Consider the following 24334-nt stretch of genomic DNA (forward strand, 5'->3'; position numbering starts at 1 on the left):
TAACCTTATACGTTGATCACTATCGACATGTGGACTAATGTCTGGCAGAGGGACTCCCAGGACCCCCCTTGTTAAATCTGCATATTTAAGTAACTTTGGGTCTCACCCTAAGTTACTAGGGGAATCCAGACGTGGACCCCTTGCTCACTATTCTTAGAGAGGCACAGATCCACCCTACTGATGAGGTCCAACCAGACCGAAACACGTGTCTGGGGTTTCTGTTGGTACTCTTGTTCAGAGGAGAATTGCCTCGCATTTCGGTGCTGGACTGCCCCAGGGCAGGACAAAGACTGATATGTTTGGGATATTTCTTCTCTGTGAAAGAGAGTGAGCTAAAGACTCTGGGTAAGTCCCTCGTAACCAGGACTAATGTCTGGCAGAGGGACTCCCAGGACCCCCCTTGTTAAATCTGCATATTTAAGTAACTTTGGGTCTCACCCTAAGTTACTAGGGGAATCCAGACGTGGACCCCTTGCTCACTATTCTTAGAGAGGCACAGATCCACCCTACTGATGAGGTCCAACCAGACCGAAACACGTGTCTGGGGTTTCTGTTGGTACTCTTGTTCAGAGGAGAATTGCCTCGCATTTCGGTGCTGGACTGCCCCAGGGCAGGACAAAGACTGATATGTTTGGGATATTTCTTCTCTGTGAAAGAGAGTGAGCTAAAGACTCTGGGTAAGTCCCTCGTAACCAGGACTAATGTCTGGCAGAGGGACTCCCAGGACCCCCCTTGTTAAATCTGCATATTTAAGTAACTTTGGGTCTCACCCTAAGTTACTAGGGGAATCCAGACGTGGACCCCTTGCTCACTATTCTTAGAGAGGCACAGATCCACCCTACTGATGAGGTCCAACCAGACCGAAACACGTGTCTGGGGTTTCTGTTGGTACTCTTGTTCAGAGGAGAATTGCCTCGCATTTCGGTGCTGGACTGCCCCAGGGCAGGACAAAGACTGATATGTTTGGGATATTTCTTCTCTGTGAAAGAGAGTGAGCTAAAGACTCTGGGTAAGTCCCTCGTAACCAGGACTAATGTCTGGCAGAGGGACTCCCAGGACCCCCCTTGTTAAATCTGCATATTTAAGTAACTTTGGGTCTCACCCTAAGTTACTAGGGGAATCCAGACGTGGACCCCTTGCTCACTATTCTTAGAGAGGCACAGATCCACCCTACTGATGAGGTCCAACCAGACCGAAACACGTGTCTGGGGTTTCTGTTGGTACTCTTGTTCAGAGGAGAATTGCCTCGCATTTCGGTGCTGGACTGCCCCAGGGCAGGACAAAGACTGATATGTTTGGGATATTTCTTCTCTGTGAAAGAGAGTGAGCTAAAGACTCTGGGTAAGTCCCTCGTAACCAGGACTAATGTCTGGCAGAGGGACTCCCAGGACCCCCCTTGTTAAATCTGCATATTTAAGTAACTTTGGGTCTCACCCTAAGTTACTAGGGGAATCCAGACGTGGACCCCTTGCTCACTATTCTTAGAGAGGCACAGATCCACCCTACTGATGAGGTCCAACCAGACCGAAACACGTGTCTGGGGTTTCTGTTGGTACTCTTGTTCAGAGGAGAATTGCCTCGCATTTCGGTGCTGGACTGCCCCAGGGCAGGACAAAGACTGATATGTTTGGGATATTTCTTCTCTGTGAAAGAGAGTGAGCTAAAGACTCTGGGTAAGTCCCTCGTAACCAGGACTAATGTCTGGCAGAGGGACTCCCAGGACCCCCCTTGTTAAATCTGCATATTTAAGTAACTTTGGGTCTCACCCTAAGTTACTAGGGGAATCCAGACGTGGACCCCTTGCTCACTATTCTTAGAGAGGCACAGATCCACCCTACTGATGAGGTCCAACCAGACCGAAACACGTGTCTGGGGTTTCTGTTGGTACTCTTGTTCAGAGGAGAATTGCCTCGCATTTCGGTGCTGGACTGCCCCAGGTAAGTCCCTCGTAACCAGGACTAATGTCTGGCAGAGGGACTCCCAGGACCCCCCTTGTTAAATCTGGGTACCGGTTAAAGGCAAATATATAGTACACAGCTTACCAGCGGCCGATGTCTCGGTCACTGAGCTTGCCGGTAGTAAATTCGTACTCTCCGTAGTATGGGTCATCAGTAGTTGGTACTTGCTGACCGTAGTCTGGATCACAATGAAACAGTCCACCTTAGCTACTTTTCTTAGTCCCAAGGAAATTAGTCTGAAAACCGAGAACAAAACTGTCACCACCTTAGAACTGTTGCAATCAGGGTGGCTGGTTCTGGTTCATGTGTAGTTAAAATAGATCAATGCCGCTACCAGCGTCATGACATTATCTTTAAGGTTACCTAAGGTGATTGAACATGTGTCGACAAATGCTGGTCGCTGAAAGGAAAAGACTTAGAACAACGATCGAGTGTGATCTCGTTAGCGGTGGTGTCCGGACTAGAATGGGAGGTACCGTACGTTTGTCCCTATGTGAAATGGAAAACAGCAAAGCTTAAAATTAGAGTGTGCCTATCCGCAGTATGGCTCATCCGGTCCACTCGTGTTATCGAGGGACTGTATTGAGAGCTATACATTTAAGACATTACCTTAAATGGGGGTGGGGAGTCGCATTAATGTCTGCGTGCTGGAAAACTGCTCTGTGTTTTAGGAGACCAGGTATCTTAGGTGTGCACAGGTAGCCAAAGGTTAAACAAGCACGTCTGCCCGAGTCAGTGGCGGTCAGGGTCGTGATGTCTAGCTAGCGGTAAAGCGATCAAGATCTGCTCTATCGAGAAAGGAAGGGCTTATCAGGCGATCGTCTTGTTAGGCATTACATGTCCCCCATACAATGTGTTAGATCCGTAAATCCTTTCATGCTTACCTGTGCAGTATTTCGGTCTCGAATCCCAAACTGTTCCTCTAGTCCGACGGCTGTTTGGCGTGACTAATCACGTGAGCGTGCCATCTGTTTAAATATGTGTCTTACGCCGGGCGGAGGGTTCTATTGGTAAGGATCATTCATGCTTGGTTTGCCGTGATTAGTAGCAGCTGGACAGTGGGTCAAGTATGTCCATTACTGAGAGCAAGGAACAAGTTACTTACCTGTAACTGCTGTTCTCCAGCATGGGTCTGGCATGGATTCACATGCTCATGAATATTACCCGTTGTCAGGCTGGGAATCCTCGGTAAAGAAAAAATCAGTATCAGTTTCGTTTCTGATCTGTTTTTCTTAGTAGTAACCAATCACTGATCTCTGGGTCATACTGCCCCCAGCCAATGACTGCCCCCTCCCTAAGCCCCTCCCCTGGCAGCCATCCTCAGATTTGGTAGTACGTAAAGTGGCAGTATGACCAAGTGAAGAGCCGCAGAGGGGAAGGAGGGAGGGTTCGCATTTGAATCCATGCCTGACCCATGCTGGAGAACAACAGTTACAGGTAAGTAACTTGTTCCTTCTCCAGCATGGGGTCTGGCATGGATTCACATGCTCATGAATAAGAGAATACATAGCAGTACACACATGCACAACCACGGGAGGTGGCAAGGCTCAACCTTAAGCAATACAACAACTCAACATTAAGCATCTCTTACCTCCTCACCAGGGTCACCTTAGGCGAACAGGTTGCGCAGCACTGCTTGGCCGACCCTGGAGTCCCGATCGATCCAGTAGAATCTTGTGAAGGTGTGCATCGACCCCCACGTAGCAGCCCTGCAGATGTCCAGCAGGGGCACACCAGACAGGAACACCGTGGTAGCAGCGATCGCTCTGGTCGAATGGACCCTCGGACGGCCGGGCAGTGGTCAGTTTGCCAACCGGTGACAGTGCATGATGCAGCCGGAGAGCCATCTGGAAATGGAAGCCTTCGAGAGAGCCTTCCCTTGATTCACAGGTCCAAAGTTCACAAACAGCTGTGATGTCTTCTGAAAACTCTTTGTGCGGTCCACGTAGAACTTAAGCGCTCTAGCTACGTCCAGCGAGTGCAGAATCCTCTCGGCCTGCGACGAAGGCGACGGGAAGAAAACTGGCAACACCAAGGGCTCGTTGAGATGGAAGTCTGAAGGCACCTTGGGCATAAAGGAGGGGTGCATCCTCAGCACCACCCTCGTGTCGTGAAAAGTCAAGTACGAGGGCTTGCAAGATAGGGCCTGGATCTCTCCTACTCGTCGTGCGGAGGTGATGGCCACGAGAAATGCTGTCTTCCATGACAGGAACTTCAACGGCGCCGAATGCATAGGCTCGAATGGGGCCCCCATGAGCCTGGTCAGCACCACGTTGAGCTCCCACGCCGGGGCAGGGGCCTTCACCGGCGGGAACGATCGGAATAGTCCCTTCATAAATTCCTTCACCAGACGATGAGACCACAAGGACGCCCGTCCTGTAGTTCTGGTTTATCGGGAGATGGCAGCCAGATGTATCTTGATGGAGGCGTGAGCCAGTCCAGCTTTGGCCAGCGACAGTAGGTACGGCAATACTTGAGGGGCCGTAATCTTCCGTGCACGGCACCAGACAGAAAACCTCTTCCACTTATGTCCATAGCATTTGAGAGTTGAGGACGCCCTGGCTTTTGCAAGAACCTCTCTGCAGTCAGCCGGGATATCGTATCCTCCAAATTCTAGTGCTGCAGGAGCCAAGCCTGCAAGTTCAGCGACTCCGCGTCAAAATGGAGAATGGCGCCTCCTTCTCTGGAGAGAAGATCTGCGTCCGTCGTCAGCTTGATAGGTGGGGATGCTGAAAAGTCCAGAAGGTCCGGGAACCAGATCTGTCTCTGCCACGCCGGTGCGACGAGGATCATCCTGCACCTGGACTTCTTGAGCTGGTTGATGAGACAGAGCAGCAACGGCAATGGAGGGAACGCGTACAGGAACAGGCCGCCCCAAGGGAACGAGAAAGCATCGGCCATGCTCCTCGGCTGTGCGTACCTGCTGGCGAACCTCTGGCACTTGGAGTTCGTCACCATCACGAACAGGTCGATCTGGGGTTTGCCCCATCGTTGAAAGAGCCGAGCCACCTGGTCCTAGCGTAGTTCCCACTCGTGGCACGAGCGCAGCTCCCTGCTGAGTGTGTCGGCGATGGTGTTTTTTATTCCTGCCAGGTGGAAGGGAACCAGAAACATCCCCTGGGCGACGGCCCAGTGCCACAGATCCAGGGCCTCCTTGGATAGGGCAAGGGATCTGGTGCCTCCCTGCTTCCGGATGTAGAACATTGTGGTGGTGGTGTCGGTGAAGATCCTCACCACTTTGTCCTTGAGGGACGGAAGGAACGATTTGAGCGCCCAGAACACGGCTCGTAGCTACAGGATGTTGATGTGGAGGGACCTCTCCTCCGGGAGCCATAGGCCTCTTGCGTGGAGATCGCAGGTGTGGGCCCCCCATCCCTCCAGGGAGGCATCCATCGTCACCGTCTCCTGCCACGCCGGGGTCTGAAAGTCCGTGCCTGCCGTGAGGTGCGCACGGGTACCCTGCCATAGAATCGCCCGACGGAACTCCTCGTCGAGCGGGATCCTGTCTTCAAAGCTGCCCGCCGCTTGACACCAGCGGGCGTCGAGGAACTCTTGTAGTGGACGCATGCAAAATCTGCAAAGGGGCGCAAGGTAGATACATGAGGACATCATCCCGAGGAGGGACTTGATGGACCTCACCCTGGCCACATCCGTGACTAACAGGCGTTGCACCTTGCCCAAAATGGCCTTCGTCCTTTCTTCCGAGGGAGATGCCAATCGCCTCACTGTATTGAGCTTCGCTCCCAGAAACAGAGCCACCTGCGACGGAACCAGGTGGGATTTGGGGTAGTTGATGGTGAATCTCAGTTCCGTGAGCAGGCGGACGGTCCTCGCCGTGTGTTCGACGGCAAGTTCTCTCGACCTTGCCCGGATGAGACAGTCGTCCAGGTAGGGGTAAACGTGGATCCCTTGAAGGCGCAGCCGCGCCGCCACTGGTGCGAGGCACTTGGTGAGCACCCTGGGTGCCGACTTTAATCCGAACGGCAGGGCTCTGAATTGGTAGTGATGCCCCTGGACTACGAATCTGAGGAACTTTGTGTCCTTTTAGAATGGGGATGTGGAAGTAAGCATCCTCCATGTCCAACGATGATAGGAAGTCGCGACCATCATGAATTTCTGTGCCTTGATGTACTTGTTTAACCGACGCAAGTCCAGGATGGGGCGGCCAACCGCCTGTCTTTTTTCTGACGAGGAAGTACCTTGAGTATACTCCGGAGCCCCGGAGCCTCTTGGGGACGAGCTCGATGGCACCTTTCTTGAGCATCACCCTTACCTCCAACAGCAGTTGAAGGACGTGATTGTCCGTCCTGGCAACGGGAGGAATGCGAGCACACTTCTTTTGAAATTCTAGCGAGTGTCCGTGGGCCAGGGTGTCCAGCACCCAACGGTCAGTGGAGATGGACTCCCACACGCTGACGAACTTCGTCAGCGGGCCTCCCACCGGGTGCTTCGGTAGGGGCCCGACACTACGGCTGGTTCAGTCCTGCGTGGAAGAGGCCTTGCCGCCTCGGCCTCCTTGTCGACGGCGGCAAGACCCTCCTTGCTGGCCGTGACCTCTGTAGGCCGCCTGGGACGAGGAACGGGCTGCCTGGCGGTACGTAGAAGAGCCACCGCTGGATCTCTTGGAGGCTCCCCGTCTGCCTCCGGAGCTCCGAAAGGGCCGCCATTGCTGAAGGACTCCTAGGGCTCGGGCCGTCTCTGTGTCAGTCTTGATGGCCTAGAGGGACTCATCCGCCGTCTTCCCAAACAGGTTGTTGCCGTCGAACGGCATATCCAACACTCTGGTCTGGACGTCCTGGCGAAAGTCTGTAGCCCTGAGCCATCCTCGTCATCGAAGGCAAACCCTGTTGCCCAGCTGGCGAAATCCAGTATCGGCAATGTCCGTTGCCACCGTTATGGCGTGATCCGACGCCACCTCACCTTCCTGCAAAATCTGTAGGCCCTCCGCCCTCTTGTCGTCCGGTAGGAATTCTAGCAGGGGAGCTATCTTGAACCAGAGATCCCTGTCGTAACGGGCCACAATCGCCAAGGCATTGGCCGCCTTAATCGTCGTCGCCGCCGACGAGATGACTCGTCGTCCCATGGAGTCCAAATTCTTGCCCTCGCTGTCCGGTGGGGAAGTGGAAGTTGAAGCCGCCCCACCCGCCGCTTTCTTCTTGGCCGCTGCTGAGACGACCGAATGCCGTGTAGGCTGGGCCCTGAGGTACAAGAGGGCGGCGTCGGGGACCCGGTACTTCTTCTCGTACCTGTCCCTTTTGGCGGGTGTCGTGGAAGGGTTCTTCAGGATAGCCAGCCCTTCGTCCCAGATGTCGTCGAGCAACGGTACCGCGAGGACCGTCTTTCTCTTGGCGTCCCGTCGTTGATAAAGAAACCCTTCCTTTTTCTGTTCCTCAGGGCAGTGCTGGAAGAGCTTGGATGCCCTGGCTATCATGGCGTGGAAAGAGCCAATTTCGTTGGGCGGAGAGGCCTGAGGGGGGGGTGATGAAGGAATGTCCGTTGTATCATCGCCCCCGTCGTCGTTCGTCCCCGTCGCTGTATCTGTCGCCGTATCATCCCGACGGTCCGGCGAGGGGAATGAGGGGTCCACAGGCCTTGTGGGCATATAGGGCGGTGCGGGGTGGACTCTCCTCCGCTTGTTCGGAGGGCTTCCCGACGGTCCAGGCTCTGGATCCTCCGTCGGGGTCCGTGGTAACCTCGTCCTTATCTCAGTACATAAGGATTGGATCGCCAACAAAATGGCCGCCGAGCTATCCTGGGGCTCGGGCAATGGCTGCGACGGCCGGGATGGCTGCTCCACAGGGTCCTCGTCGTCGCCATCATCGCTATCTTAGATCACATCAGCAGGATTCTTCCCCTGGGATCGAACCTTCTCGAACCTCTCGTTGAGGCCTTTCACGGTTTCCACCGGATCCTCCTCGGAGGCTGAATCCGAGTCCGTAATGGCCACCAGCCCCCCCCCTCTTTTTCCACTGGGGTCTTCACGGGGGTCTTAACGATGGGCTGGAAAGAGGATTCTCTCTGCGGTGGCAGGGAAAATCTGGGCCCGAGGCCACCTCCACTGGCGAAGCCTCTGCCGGCTTCGCCAAGGCCGCGGCGACAACCTCGATAGAGGCCTTTGCCGGGTGAATCAAGGCCCTCACCACCTTAGGTGCGTCCTGGGCCTTCGCTTTGGGGGGAGGGTCATCGCCTCGCACCCCCTCGGCTCCCTTCGAGATCGACCGGGGCCTCTTCAGAAGCTTATCCGGGTTCTCGGACTTCCTCTTCCCGAACCAGAGCACTGGCTCACGGTTGATCGTGCCGGGGAAGTCGCGCCCTGCTTGGCAGCCGAAGAACCCGACCTATCGGCGCTCCCGGTGCCCGCGGACTCGCGGTGCTTGGCCTTCTGTTAGGCCCCTGTCGCCGGGGCGCCCTCACAGGACTTAGAAGACCGCTCATACCTTTTCTTCGCCTTCTCACCTGCTGTGCCCTTCTGCAGCAAGGCAGTGAGGCGGGAACGACGATCTTGCTTGGTCCGTTCGGACAGGTTCTTGCAGAACGCACAGTCCTTTTCCACGTGCGTCTTGTCCTCATGGAGGCAGTAGAGGCATCTCAAATGCTCGTCTTCCTTGAAAACATTTTGCAATCCGCATCCCGGGCAGCTCCTATACAGCTTGGATCCGGGAGTCAAGCTTCCCTTGTCCTGGGCCATGTCCGTTGAGGTAGGCCTCAGATCTTCTGGAACCTCCAAGAAGCGTAACTCGATGAAAACTTCACCCTTGAGGGGCGTAGAAGAATTCCGAAACGGGTCCCCGTTATCGGAAGTGGAAACGGTGGAGCTTGAGGCTCAATTAAACCGAAAAAATGAGAAAATCTCCTGAAAAAGCACGAAAATGCAGTAAAAGCTCGAGAGCTAAAGCACGAGGACTCCCAACACTTGAACGTGCGGTAAAAATCTGAGGATGGCTGCCAGGGGAGGGGCTTAGGGAGAGGGCAGTCATTGGCTGGGGGCAGTATGACCCAGAGATCAGTGATTGGTTACTACTAAGACAGATCAGAAACGAAACTGATACTTATTTTTTCTTTACCGAGGATTCCCAGCCTGACGACGGGGAATATTCATGAGCATGTGAATACATGCCAGGACCCATTGCTGGAGAATTTTAAGTTGTTAGTAAAAAAGCTTCCTATTTGGTGCTGTATGTGTTGCCTCTTGGTCGCTGCTTTTTCTCTCTGCTCCGGGCTGCAGGCACAGGCAGTACTTAATCCAGTCTTGGCAATGAAAGCGCTGTACCGGGCCATCAATGACTCACTGCTCCAGTTCATGGCATCACTGCAGCACGAGACTGACCAAGGGGCTGCGTCACGGACCTCACGCCGCTCCACTTCCTCCCAATTTGCTGTCTTAGAGCACTCGAACTCGGGACCCTTCGAGGACTGCAGTGGGGCTCCAAGCGTGTCATCCCAAGCGATCACTCGCTCCTTCAATCAGTCTCGGGCAGGACTGACAACTGCCGCATTTCGGCTTCAGCTCCCTAGGGTAGATGGAGCAGCCAGACTAGGTGGACATGTCGGGCACTGCTGGCCACGCCTCCTCGGATTTTGAATTTTTATTCAGCACTAAAGTGGGATAAAGTGCAGGACCTTTACCCTTAGTACCTAAAGCTGCTGAGACAATAGAAGCCTGCAGGTAGATTTCCAATCAAAACAAAGGGTTCCTCTTTATGGTTCTTGTATTTAGCATCCAAAACTTTAGATACATGAGGATCAGATGTGGTTGACCCCAATGAGTTCATGCCTGTTCGATGACAGACAGTTCCATAGGCAATGGAGAATTGGTTTGTTGAGAAGGAAGTTTTTCCAAAACCCCTGCAGTCTCAGGTTTGTCTTTTGGCATACTCTCTAAAGCCAGCATAGCCTTTGGCACAATGTCATGGAAAATGTTTGTAGGAGAAACAGATTAATATATCGTCATCCGATTACAAAGCTGTAACCTACAACACTTTTTGTTTCCTGCTACGAGGGACAGCACCCTCTCCTTCAATTGTAAGTGGTATTGGTAAATGGAGCTGGCTCCTTGGGAACCGCTCCTTCAGGAGGTTGAGGAAACCGCATTTTATCCTTAATACGTTGGGCTAAGACTTCCAGAAATGGTTCAGACAATATAGTCACCAGGACTGTATTAGTATCTCTTTAGCCATATCGGATGGTTTGGCTTGGATTTCTTCTAGTTTCAAAGGAGATGTAGAAGAGTCAATCCTGGATGATTGCTGAGCAGGATTTTAAATGTCGAACACAACAGGTCTGGAAACCTGTATATTAGTCAACACTAAAAACCTCCTCAGTCTCAGGAGAAGATTGGGGATAAAACATTGGCAGGCTTAGGTCTCAATGGAGTACCAACAAATTCTTCAGGTGGCACTGTGGAGTATTTTGACAAATCAAAATCCTCAGATTCCAAAATGGAGGCTAATATGCTCATTTTGGCTTTCTGGTACCAATGTCACTATGGCACATCTGTCCTTGGAAGATTTCCTTCTTTAGTGTTTCCGTGGAGAAGCTGGTACCGAGCTCAGTACTGACAAGAATGTGTGTGCCTCTTCTGAGAACTTTTCTCACCTTTCGTCGTTACCAAAGTACCCAAAGATTCAACTCCAGCAGCCAAATTGGCTGCCAAAGCAGTGACATGGGAGCCAGTCGGAACTGAGTCAACCCTGGAGGCTTTTGCCTCTTTATGGCCATTCTTGCCTGTACGGGTGATTTCCAAGGCAAAAGAGCTCTTTCCAGGTACCATAGTGATTTTGTCTGGAGTGAACAAATCTTCTGGTACCGGTGGAGGTACAAAGATTTCCCCACCCAGAGGTACTCCCAGGTGTAAGTGCCTGGGTTTGCCCCCTAAAAGGCAAACCTTTACCCCTTTGCCCAAAGCCTTTCCCCCTTTACCCTGTGAAGACCCCAAAACTGTGTTGGTTCACATGGGAACAGAGGGCTGGTGCCAAAACACCTACCCCACCTCCAGGTATGGTCTCTCACTTACCGATGTCAGCCTCCTTCCTGGTCCTTACAAAGTCTTCAGTCGCCTTCTGTGCTGGTCGAAGCTGTGACGTGGAAAGACGACTACGCAGAGACCTCAGGTAAATACCACAAGACACAAACTCACTGGGTGATAGATCCACAGGTATCGGACGCAGGCATGATGAGGATCAGCTTCTGAGAACTGCTTCATACATTGGATGTATTGCTTGAATCCTGTAGTAAACGGCATGCGTCGGGAGGGACCACGTTGGAGAAAAAAAGAAAAGAATACACCAATCCGAATGGAAAAATGGGATGTCATGGGCACAGCAATTCTGACCACCCAGTAGGGGGAAAAACAGGAACAGGTTGTGTGCAGTTGGTTACATAAGTATGAAGGGAGGGACTGGCGTGCAGAGGCACACACGCGCACAATGTAGTGTCAATATTCTTAAAAGGGCAGCTATCTTTTAGAGCCAGCTTTTCCCATCCAGTTGGGAAGGAGGGAGAGCAGGACGACCGAGAAATGCATTTAAAATGGAAAAATAAGTTACTCACCGTAGTGACTAACTTACTCCTAGTCCATAGTCCCCTTTCCTCCACGGGAGACGAAACCTTTTTTACCAGGAAAAATCTTCCCCCGTTAAATTTAGAGGCGTGCGGGTGCACCTGACTGCCCACCAGCACCATTCCTCAGTCACCTTTGACGCATCGACAATATTACCATTGCCTAATGGCACCGGTTTTATTAAGGGGGTTGATGGAGGGACGTATGGAGGAAAGGGGACTATGGACTAGGAGTACGTTAGTCACTACAGTGAGTAACTTATAATTAACTCCCTAAGTCTCGTCCACTTTCCTCCATACTGTATAGGCGATTAGATCTGAATGTAGCCTCAGGGTGGAGAGATGATCCTCCTAAGAAAACAAGTTCCTTAAAACTGCCTGACCAAATGCTGCGTCCGACCTGGAGCGGGCATCCAAGCAGTAGTACTTGCAGAAGGCCAAAGACGTAGCCCATGTAGCCGCCTTACTGATGACCTGCCACGGAACGTGCCTCTGAAAAGCCACAGCCGTGGCTTAGGCTCTGGTAGTGTGGGCATGCATGTTTGCTGGGAGTGGTTTGTGCTGCCCCCCATAAGCCTGGCCCACCAAGAGGTCTGTTTTAATGGTGACCAGCCTAATGTCCATGGACGCCATTGGCTCGAATGGTCTATGCGCCAAGGCGCCCAACACTACATTGAGGTCCCACACCGGTTGTGGCCTCTTGAGGTAGGTAGAGCCTGGTGTGGCCTGCCAAATGTCTTAACTATCGGGTTAGAGGATGAAAAGACCTCCTCCGAGTTCTGTAGGCTCCGATGGCGCGGCATGTGTCTACTTGCACCCCCGAGTGTGCGAGGTGTGCTGAGAAGGATAGCACGTCGTCCAACATGCAAGTCAAAGAATCAACCTCCTTTGATTCTGCCCAGCGACAAAAACTAGTCCACTTGCTCTTGTACGTCTCCTAGTAGTTCTAGCACCCTGTATTATGTCTAGGCTAGCCTGTGAAAGACGCAGGTGTTTTACAGTGACCTGTTCAGGAACCACCCTGCGAGGGCTAACCTCTGGGTGGCGGAGTGGATGACCGTGCCTCCCTGCTGTGAGAGTAGGTGAGCTGGACCCAGTGGCAGGTGCATCAGGGCCTGTTCAGAAAGGCTGAGTAGTTCCGAGAACCATGGCCTCGCGGGCTACCACAGAGCTATCGGGATGATGCGGAGATGCCGGGCGTCCCTGATCTTGCAGATTACTCTGTGGACCAGGCGAGTGGGAGGGAGCGCATACAGGCTCATGTTGTCCCACTGGATCTGCATCGCGTTGCCCAGAGAGCCCCAGACAGGAAGCAATCTGGTAGCATCTCCTGTTGGACCAGGTGGTAAAGAGATCCACCCGAGGATGACCCCATCTGTTAAACATCCCCTGAAGGACCTGATCATTCAACTGCCATTCGCACCCAGTCCGCTGAGCCTGTCCGCCTCCACGTTGGACTCGGCCGGGAGGTGTATAGCCCTCAGGTGCATATTGTTCCCCACAACCCACTCCCAAATGTTGACTGCCAAGGTTCATAGGGGAGGAGATCTGGTGCCACCCTGCTTGTTGATGTAATAAATGCTGGTGGAGTTGTCCATCTGGATGAGGATCGTCTTGCCACTGATCATCAGGAAGGCTTTCAGAGCCAGCCAGATCGCCTTCAGCTGTAGCCAGTTGATATGGGCCTCCGGTTCCTGAAGAGACCAGACTCCATGGACTCTGTGGTTGTCAAGGGTGGCTCCCCAGCCCTCCAAGGAAGAGTCGGTGGTGATGGTAACCTGTGGTGCTGGTTGCCTGAAGGGTCTGCCTATCTCAAGTTGCAGTCTGTGCTAGACCAGACAAGGTCCTGGTGGGGAAGGGGAGGAATACTGACGAGTTCTGCCTGGGAAAACTGCTCTTGACTCCATGAGCCTGCGAAGTGCAGTTGCAATCGTCTCATTCTGAGCATTGTGTAAGGTATTGCCAGAAGACATGCCGCCATGATACCCAGGAGGTGCTGGTACCACCATGCCGAGGTCACTGCTCTGCTGAGAAAATTAGTTGTGGTCCTCTTGATGGCTGTGACCTTGTCCTACGAGGGAAAAATTCTCTCGGAGCTCGTATCCCAGACGAGGTCCAGGAACATTCCATTCTGAGTGGGCTCCAGCTGTTACTTCTTGAGATTGATGGTAAATCCCAACTCGTGAAGTGTATTCATGAGGGCGGAGGATGTGTGATGGTGTCGAACGAACTGCCATTTTGGCTGGCGCAGTGGCCATTTTATCGGGCTGCATACCACGTGCCTGCGTCGTGGTGCTTGCTGCGCTGGGCCAGGACGCCTCCTGAACTATTGGCGGTGGAGCTTGAGGCCTACCCTGCAGCTCAGGACGGGGCCTGGACGGCATAGTGTCCTCGGCTGTGTCACCAGTAGTGCGGCATACAGACGCCCACCCAGACATTTGTCCGGTAGTAGGGTGTAGCCCCTCGGGTGGACACCTGGTAAAAGACCAGATAAAAGAACCTTGCGGTCCCTCACCGACTTCTCGTGACCCCTCGGCCTGGCGGCCGGTAGCTGAAGAAGCCTCGGTACCGGTGCTGGTTTCAGAACCTGGACGGTCCCTCCCACTCAGACGAGTCCTGGGGAAGGAGTCGTCCTTGCAGGGTACAGATGGAAAATGTGGCCCTACCTTGGGACTTGACTTGTGTTTGACAAAGTCCTTCAAGTCCTCTGGAGGCAATCGTTCAAAGAGCTCTCTCCAGCGAGCTAACCTGTTCTTCAGAGCGTGTGGTGTAAGCATGTTGCACGCGGTACAGACCTCCCAACCGTGATCGGGGCAAAGGCAGGAGAGGCAAAGAGCGTGGGGGTCGGATGCAGGGAAGAGTCCCTCGCAGGATGGACACCTGCTGAAGCCTGCGGATGTCAACATGTGCTGGGGAGGAGCGTGGCGCCAGAGGACCGAGTACCCAATTAAACACCAAAAGACAAAAGACAGTATCCGGGGAAGAGCGCGTGGAATTACAAGGCCGAAGCCAAACCCAGGAGCACTGGTGAAAGCGGTCCACTCCCGTCGACATCGAAAAGAGGACTGGGGAGTGGCGCCAGTGGGCAGAGTTAGAGAAGTGCATGCTCCAAGGGCCACGCCCACGGGTACCTCTAAATTTAAAAGGGGAATACGATTTTTACTGGTGAAAAAGGTTCGCTCTCCCGTCCCTCCCGGGATGGGACATAGGAGTATAATAACAAAAAAGCTAGTTACATGTATTATAAATGTACATGAGTGTTTGTACGATGCCTTCCAGCTTTGCTATAATCTGACATTTATTCTACCTATACCTGCTTGCAAGTGTCTGATCTATTTTAACATCTAGTAGAACACCAGATGTTAGGGCAAGCATGCCAACTTGAGCTGTCCACCCAGGCTATCCGAATTGGCTTTCCATGTTTACAATGCACATTCCAACAGCCTTTCATCAGATGCAGTCCTTATGTAATCTTTGGAATTTTAAATCAATTGTAGCAGAACATGAACATGGAATAAATACCAAATAGCATTTCACAGTAAAAGGTGCTGAGTTGTCAATACTGGATTTGGTCAATCAGAATGTTCAAATGCCTTCCCCCTCCATTGTTTGCCAAACAAATTCAACTTGTGAACACTCTTATCTTGGCCACCACACACTGGGTTCCAGGAATAACACTCCAGAGTTAGCCCTGCCGTAAAACGTAAATGTATATTGACCAAAGAATTATCCAAAGTTAAATGGTTCACCCTCGCTTTTCTTAAGCTCCTCATGTATCCAAACATTACATCTTGCCCTAATTGTCTACTCTCCAAATCTGCCCTGAAACCGAGTCTACTTTATCTCGAATACTTAATACACCCTTTTCTGTATTACGGATCTATGGTCCACCTAACCCGACCAACATGCAGCGATCCTATCACAAAACATTCTTCCCCAATGCATCCCTCCTAAAGTTTTTTTTTGTGGCACCTAGCCCCCCTCTTGCTCGTTTTATCCTTCTGGGGCACGTTTTCCCTTCCACAGATAAAGAACTGAATACCTTTGGCGGAGACACAACATGTCAACTTTTTAGACAAGCCTACATGCTCAGGAGTGTACTGTGGTGACTTAGCACAGTATAAAAAACAGTCCACATCATAACATTGTTTAACTTACTTGAAGTAAGTAGCGATACAGAGGATCACGACCAGCATAGGGTAATAGATGTAGAAGCCATCTGCAATGAAGGACAGAACTTTCATGGAGCCCATAATCTGTAAGAAAGTAAATAATGTGCAAGCTATCAATCCATCTCTCCTCAAGGGTATCAAGCTTATTAGTAAAGCTATACATCTATAAATTACTTAGAAGACTGCAGAAGTGCTTTTGTTTGGTTACAATTTGTACAGCATATATAAAACATGAATTTAAACATGCACCTTTTCTTTGCAGTACTTTTTTTTATTAAACTGATGATACACAATACAATAGTGTTTCCAAGATAGTCAATGACATGCTCATATGACCTTCAGCAGGTCTCAAGTGGCTGTTCAGGGACAAAACATTAAGAGGTGGCTGCATCCAGGGAAACAAGCTCCCTGGGCAGTATGCTAATGCTACAGGGCAGAGACACAGAAGTGCACTAGAATGGGCTTCACATTTGCTATGTTGCATCTATGAGGTTGATCCCCAAGTAACTGCATAGTGGCATTCATGTGTTCCTAACCTCTTGTGCTGCCACTAATCATCCAACCACTTTGATTTATAATAATAAGTATAATAATTTGATATTTATATATAGCGCTTTGATCCAAACCGCAATGCATAGCACAAATTTACATACACATCATTACCCAATCGAAATTGGTGCTCACTTTATCGACCTCTGAAGGATGAAAGGCTGAGTCGACCATGCTGGGATTTGAACCTGTGACCTGCAGATCAAACAGATCACAGCAACTAGTGCTTAACCCGCTGAGCCATCTTATATACAACTTTGAGAATGCTCACCATCCCCCATTCTCATGGAGGGCAGAAATAGTACCGGCCTCCCAACTAACCTTAGATACAGGGAGTAATAGTCCTTTGCCCCGTATGCTTGACAAGAATTCATATATAAAATCCCCACATTTCTGTGAATACCCTTGGGGATAGGAAAAAGTGTAGCTTTCCTCGCTGATGTGCACATGGATTGCCACACACCACAAGCTCTACACATGCAACGCTGTTTTCTTACTGGAATTGTCAGAAGTATCTTTTTGTTCCAGTTACACCACACAACCCTAACTGGATACATCTAGAAAATAAGGTAGACCATGCAGTGTCATGTCTCTTACTCTGATACACAACCCCCACGTCTGCGACACACCTTATGGCTAAGAATACATCACTTAAAAGTAGCAATTACAGACCATGTTTGTTATGATCTCACTTAAATTGGGGCACTCTCCAAGACATGGGCCTGCAGGGCCCTGTGGCTGTTACCGATAGAAGACTTTCAGAAAGTTATTGTTCACTATTTTATGCTTATATAATAGCCTTCATCAATATGTGCATATTCTTGGAAATAACATTAATTGCAAGCATGTTGTGGTGGTTATGACACAAAACCATAAATAAACTAAAACACCTAAAATGTACCATTTATAGTTACTAAGGCAACTTTAACTTATCGGACATGCACTTTTCATGATGTCACATGACAAGACACATTGCATTACCTACAATATCCTGCAGATTTAAAGTGATGGTGATTGGACCAATATACACAGAGGAATCGTTCATGATTGCATTATGCTTGGGTCATGCAGTACCTCCAACACATGGTTGAGGCCAATGTTCTCAGGGTACTATAAATAAAGGGTACTGTGCCCGGACATGGGGACAGGCTGTGCTTAAGATTCAGTCCTCACAGAGTGTGATGGAAGCCTTTGCTCCGGGAAGCAGTACATTGACTGGGGCAAAGTATCCCGTGACATGCCCTAGCCATCACACTCAAAGCTAAGGCAATGTACATTGGGTACAGTGAGCAGGGTTGTATACACAAGGAATGTAGTTATCCAATGCTCAGTGTGTGGTACCCACAGATTTGCCTACAGGTGGCAGACAAAATGAACTCGGGGTATTGGCGTAAGAAATGCCCTGTGGGTAGGGTATTATGTGCAGGGTATGTACTTTGAAGAGAAACCATTGTGCATGAACATAGTCTCATGGGTGATGTCATGAACAGTGTATTGAGAGGCTGATGGATGGTTGAGTTGTAAACATAATTGATTAATTTTAGTGATTGGCAGGTTTTGAATTGTGTCCCCTCAACTGAAGATGGTGAGTGGGGGATTGTCCCTCAGCCAAAAGTGACGTGACAACGATATATATATATATATATATATATATAGATATATATATATATATATATATATATATATATTACATGGACGCAGTAGCGTCCATGTAGTTATGGTTAAGTTGGTGTTTCCATAGGAAGAGCGTTTTTTGGGTGGCTTATAACTTCGCTCCCTCTGGACGAATCCTCACCAAACTTTGCAAAAAAAGTATATGGCCCATTCTGAATGTCCTTGCAAAGTTTGGAGAGGTTTGGTCCGGGGGGGGCAAAGTTATAGGGGGGGTCCCAAAACATTAGTTTTTTCCCATAGACATAATGGGAAAAAACTTTGCGCTTGCCTACAGCCCAAACCGCTGGACGGATTTACACCAAATTTGCGGCAGGAGCGGGGGCTTGGTCCCGAAAGCGTGCTTTTGCAAATTTGGTGTAAAAATGCGTCCAGTAGTTTTTTTTAAAATGACCAAAATGTAAGGCAAAAAAATTAGTGATATCTCTGTTCGCTCCGCGGACGGACTTCCCGGTTCGCTCCGCGGACAGTGCCCTGATTGGCCGAGCGGCTTGCGTGATGTCCGCGGACATGCAACGTGTTCGCTGATTGGACGGCGTGGTGCGTGAAGCGCGTCAGGTTTTCTGTGGCGCCTGCCATCTTGCATTCGCGGACGACCACGGACAGCGTGGTGAAACTTGGATTAAAAAATTGTATTTAGTGGAGTGTGTTGGTGTGTAAGAGTGTTTGGGGAGGGTGGGGAAGTATGAGATAGGTTCAATGTTCTGTCTTTTTTATGTGCTAGACACTTTTGTTGTGTTCGATTTTTCTGCAGACAACACGGCTGTTCTGTGTCAAGTTGAAAGTGTTCTAAGAAGACTCGTGGGGTCCTGGAATGTTCGCAGGGGGCTTCCTGAAGACGTTGTCTGTATTGTTCGTTGTCAAGCTGAAAGTGTTCTAAGAACACTTGCGGTGTCCTGAAATGTTTGTACATAAAGAAAATGTGGGTGTTCTGAGGACGTTGTCCGTATTTTTCGCTGGCAAGTTGAATGTGTTCTAAGAACACTTGCGGTGTCCTGAAATGTTCGTACATAAAGAAAATGGGGGTGTTCTGAGGATGTTGTCCGAATTTTTCGCTGGCAAGTTGAATGTGTTCTAAGAACACTCGCGGTGTCCTGAAATGTTCAAAAATAAACAAAATGGGGGTGTTCTGAGGACGTTCTCCGTATTGTGTGCCTGCTTAGCTGTATCCAATGAGGGAATGGCACAGAGAATGAAGTGGAAATGGTAGAAGGGCTGTCTAAGAGTTATGCAGTCTGCGGACAGGGCGTGCTACATCCGGGGTTTTCCAGCAAATCCAGCATGGAAAGAAGACTGTAGGGATCAGCCAATCAGATGTTGAGGTTGTGGATTTGTGTTCAAAGAGACTGTGTGTAGTGAAGATGGCAGAAGTGGAGAAAGTCAGGGTGTTGGTGCTCGGAGATATGTTTGTGCATGGTTTACAACAGTATGCTCAATGCAGGCATGTTGCAAAGAATTTTGATGTTAAAGGAGTGGAGGTGGTGTGGAGTACTGTGCCTGATTGCAATGTACAGGGAATTGTACAAGTTTGTGAAGATATGGCCAGGATCAACAGTCCCCATGTGGTAGTTTTGCACTATGGTGCTTTCCATTTGGGCTATGTCAGTGCCCCTACTTTGTTGGCAGATTTGGAACACTTGGTTTAAGCAGTAATGAAGATCTTTCCAAATGCCAAAGTATTTTTTTCTGGATTAGTACCTAGGGCAATATGGGACAATAGTTCAGTTTTTTGTCCTCACCAAAACAATGCTAGGTGTGTAATCAACCGATGCATGTGTGCCTTCATGCTTAGAGCTGGTATGTTCTTCTGTAATAATGAGAATATTGATTCCAGTAATGCTGTTTATTTTAAAGAAGATGGCATTTCCTTATCTTTTATAGGAAATGCCATTCTGTTTTGGAATGTAAGGGTTGCTTTGGAGAAGGTTATGTGAACATTTTAGGAGTAAAGTAAGAAAAATACAAAATACAAAATAATAGGTGTGTCAAACATCTGCAAAAAACCCCCAAAAAACGGCTCTTTTCAGAGCCAACCTCAAAGTGGAAATGGGGCAAACTATTTAAATTTACATTCACCATGCTCAGATTTTCGATATGTCCGCGGACATGGCGGTAGTCCGCGGACATCGAAATCACTAGCTAGGTGTTCAGTATGTTCTATGTTACATGTATATAAAGTCATCAGGGATATTATAGTTAAGTTGTGCTACTAAAAACATATGAAATTCAGTAAAAAAACTTTGTTAAAGGGACATTATTGTTCAAAGTAAAACCGAAAAAGCCCTGAAATTCGGCAGTTATGGTAAGATAAGGAACCATAACTCGCGCCACCGTGCACTGCTAACACTAACACTAACCCATTCGTGTTCCTCTGGGAGGGAGTCTCTGCTCAGAGCATCCGCTAGGGAATTGAGCTCCCCTGGAACATGTTGTGATGACAGGAAGATGTTCCAGATTTTCTGGGCAAGCTTGGACAGATTTGGTGAACGAGTCCCTCCTTGCTTGTTCAGGTAGAACATGGCTGTTGTGCTGTCCGTCCGGATTTGCACTGACAGGTTTAGTAGGTGGGGCTCGAACGCTTGAAGCCCTCTGAATACTGCCAGAAGCTCTAGCAGATTGATGTGGTTCTTGGCCACTGAGGGAGACCAGAGACCCTGAGCTGTGTGGTGGAGATGGTGCGCTCCCCACCCCGTCAGACATGCATCGGTAGTGACCACTGCCTGTACTTCGGGATCGTAAAAGGGTTTTCCCTGTGCAAGATTCTCTCTTGTCCACCAGTGAAGGCTTTGTACTAGTGTTGGCGAAACAACCACTAGATCGTCCCACTGACCACTTGCCTGAGACCACTGTTTCGCCAACCATTCCTGCATGGGACGCATGCCCAGGCGCGCGTGGGGGACCAGGTAAATACAGGACACCATCATGCCCAGCAAACGCATTGCTTTGCGTACCGTTATTTGGTGACCGGACTGATATTGCGGAATTTGCAGTAGTATATTCCGAATTCTTTCCTCTGAAGGAAAGATCAACCCCTCTTGAGTATCTAGGATTGCTCCGAGGAACTGTTTGGAGGTGCTTGGCACCAGGCTTGACTTTTTCTCGTTGATTGAGAAGCCTAATTCGTGGAGGAGGTCGATAGTCCTTTGAATGTTTGTCCTGCAAATTACTGGGGTTTCCCCCGTTATGAGCCAGTCGTCCAGATAAGGGTACACCGGGATTGCCTCCCTGCGTAGGTGTGCAGCTGCCACCGCCAGTACCTTGTTGAATACTCTTGGTGCCGAAGCTATCCCGAAGGGCAGTACCTTGAATTGGTAGTGCCGACTGTCCACATTGAAGCGCAAGTACCTTCTGTGCGCTGGGAACATGGAAATATGAAAATAGGCATCTTTCATATGCAAGGTTGCCATTTAATCCCCCTTTTTTAGGAGGGGGATTACCTCTTGTAGCGTAGTCATACGAAACTTTTGGGGCTTGACATACTTGTTGGCAGGCCGCAAGTCAAATACTGGGCGCATTGTCAAATCTTTTTTTTGGCACAAGGAAGTAAGTTGAATAAATACCCTTGTTTATCTGGTGTCCCGGGACGAGTTCTATCGCGTCCTTTGCTAGCAGAATGGCAATCTCCTCGAAGAGAATCTTCTGATGTTCTAAAGAGTGTACTCTTGTCGTGGAGGATGGTTCCGGGGACGCTGCAGTAGTTCTATACAGTACCCTGTGGATACTGTTGACAGCACCCATCTGTCTGATGTGATCCCTTCCCAAGCCGGGGTGAAGTTGGAAATGCGTCCCCCCTACTGGGGTTGCGTGAGAAGGGACCCTGAACTGAGCGTCACTGCTTTGGTGGAGGCGTGCTGCCTCCTTTACTGGGGCTGCCTCAGCCTTTACCACGTCCTCTCCTATTACCCCTGCCGTGACCCTGGGTAGACTGTTGGCTGTTGTTGTTCCACTGTGTACCCTGCCCCTGGGAATAGTTAGATCCTCTCTGGGAATTTTGGCCGCGTGGGCGACGAAAATTACTATTCCATCTCTGGTTAGGGGGTTTATTGGTTAACTGGCCAAGGGACTTGAGTGTCTCGTATTCGTCCTTGGCATTCTTCAGCGCGTCCTCGACCGCCTTACCAAACAACAGATCGGCTTACAACGGTTTGTTCAATAATGATGCCTGGGTTTCTGCCTTAAAACCAGACTGCCGTAACCACGCATGTCTCTTGATAACAGTACCTTCTGCTATCAATCTGCCTGTGTTGTCCGCGGCGTCAAAAGTTGCTTTTAAAATGCAACCAGACACGACTCTACCCTCTGCGGAAATTCGCGCTAACTGGCCCTTTAAGGGTTCTGGTGCAGAGGCTATGAGTGCCGCGACTTCTTCCCACTGATGGCAGTTGTAGCTGGCCAACAGGGTGGTGGAGTTTGCAATCCTTGCCCGATAGGCAAACGTTGAGGCTACTTTCCTGCCGAAACCATATAGTTTTTTGCTCTCCTTGTCTGGAGGAGCTTCGGGCGATGACAAGGGTGTTCCAGCCCTCTTACGAGTGTTAGTGACAACTAGGGAGTCTGGCTTCAGATGTCCTCTTATATAGAGAAGGTCAGACTGGGCTGCCCTAAAAGGTTTTTCCAACTGTGGGATTGACTGCTCTGGTGAGGTTCGGGTTCACCAGGGACGGGTCTATTCTTCGCTGAATAGACTTAAGGATAGGGATGGTCTGGGCAACAGGCCTCCTTTCTCCCACTAACTCCTCGGCGAAGTCCCTCTCTTCCTGGACACCGAGGGTGTCAATATGGAAATGTTCTGCTGCACGTGCGAGAACCTTGTTCAGGAGGGGTTGGTTATCGACAGGGGAGTCGGTAACCGGGGCTTCCTTCTCTACCGGGGAATCTACTCTGTAGGTTTCAGGGTCTTCCTCTTCCTCTTCTTGATCCTCATCATCCCCATAGTAGCCCGTCCCGGTTTGCTCTTCTACCATGCCAAAATCTTGGTCCTCACCAAAGGAAGTCTCTCCTTGATACAGTGAGTATGGCCGTGAGTATGGTTGTACCTCGAAGGGGTCTGTAGACCTCATCGGTGTCTAAAACCGGGGCTTCTTACTCTGGGGATAGGATCATTAGAGCCTGAGGGTGTAGCCCCTTGTGGATCATATGAAAGGAAATGGTCTGGATTTTTATCGTAGAAGTCTGCGACAGAAGACATCCTTGACATGACCCTATCTATGTCATCACTGGACCATTTTTTGGAACTGGGAATGACTCTCTCAGAAAGTTTTGGAGATTTATCTTGAGTAGATTTGCTGGTTTTTGAAATATCAGCAGACCTGGTCTTGTCTGCCTGTTTAGGAGGAGTGGAGTGTTTTACAGGTGTGGAAGAGTGCAGATGCTGCTTCTTCTGCTGTTTTCCCCCCACCCTGTGAGTGGAAAAGTGTTTTCCCTGTCCCTTTGTGGCTCCGGTGGTTTTCGACGCCTGGCGTCGAGGTTCGGGGGTAGAGTCCCTGTCCTTTGGCAAAAGTATGGCTAAGGCCAGGGGACTCCGCAAAATGCTTCCGACCAGTATGGTGGAAAAAAACAATCTGAGGATCCTAGACGCGTGAGGGATCTTGGGTACAGTGGACGTCACACTAGGGATAGTAAAACTGGCACGCCCTGTGTCGACGCCCATTTTCAAGTTTCGAAAAACAAACTGTAATACTCTGCAGCTTCCACTAGATGTTGGCCTATGCACAGCATGTGATCTAAGCAGATTCCACAAGCCTCAGAAATATATATATTTCATGCCTTTGCGCAAGGCAAGATTAAGAAGTCTATTGAGTTTCAGAACATAACTTTTCTGAATAGCTTTCGAACCCTTGCATGAACAAATCTGAAAATAATTGTCAGTAATATTTCAAGGCAGCGGCCTGTGCATGCAACATTTAAGAATTATACATTAGATGCTTCATAGTTGTAAAAAAATGTTTAATTTGATCGGGTTTTGAACAACGTTTAACATGGGGTATTCCCATAGGGGAAAACACACACTGTTCGACTGGCACGCGCACTTACAACACACTCTCCTAAGAGAGACACCTACTTTTACGAGATCTGCCCCTGCAACGTGCTGCTACGACATGTGCACCGACTACAAATGCCCCTGTGACATGCGCTCTTACAACACGCCCTCTTACCATACACTCCTACGGCACACACTATTACAACAAGCTCTTAGTACACAAGCTCCTACGACCAACGTAGGTACTACATATGATACAATGGTCCGACAACACCCTCTTACCACACACTTCTATGACATGTGCTCCTAGGACACATGGTCCTACAGCACATGGTTGCAAAACACACTCCCACTTGGGCTCCTGTGATACACAATCCTATGACAAGTCCTCTGTGGAGACATTCTCTAAATATATTTGGTGCATGTCCACAATGAATGTACATCTT

At 49.9% G+C, this 24334-nt stretch overlaps 1 protein-coding gene across 1 annotated transcript in view; it reads right to left on the reverse strand.

The window, feature by feature from the left end:
• Positions 1-24334, reverse strand: part of LMBRD2 (LMBR1 domain containing 2) — a 1998085-nt gene that overhangs the window by 384808 nt on the left and 1588943 nt on the right. The window contains exon 13 of the mRNA XM_069627129.1: positions 15675-15772. Coding sequence (XP_069483230.1) covers positions 15675-15772 — 98 coding nt within the window. The remainder of the gene's footprint in view (positions 1-15674; positions 15773-24334) is intronic.

The sequence above is a fragment of the Ambystoma mexicanum genome, chromosome 6p (assembly GCF_040938575.1).
Source record: "Ambystoma mexicanum isolate Mex_15411 chromosome 6p, UKY_AmexF1_1, whole genome shotgun sequence".
In the NCBI taxonomy this organism is placed as follows: domain Eukaryota; kingdom Metazoa; phylum Chordata; class Amphibia; order Caudata; family Ambystomatidae; genus Ambystoma; species Ambystoma mexicanum.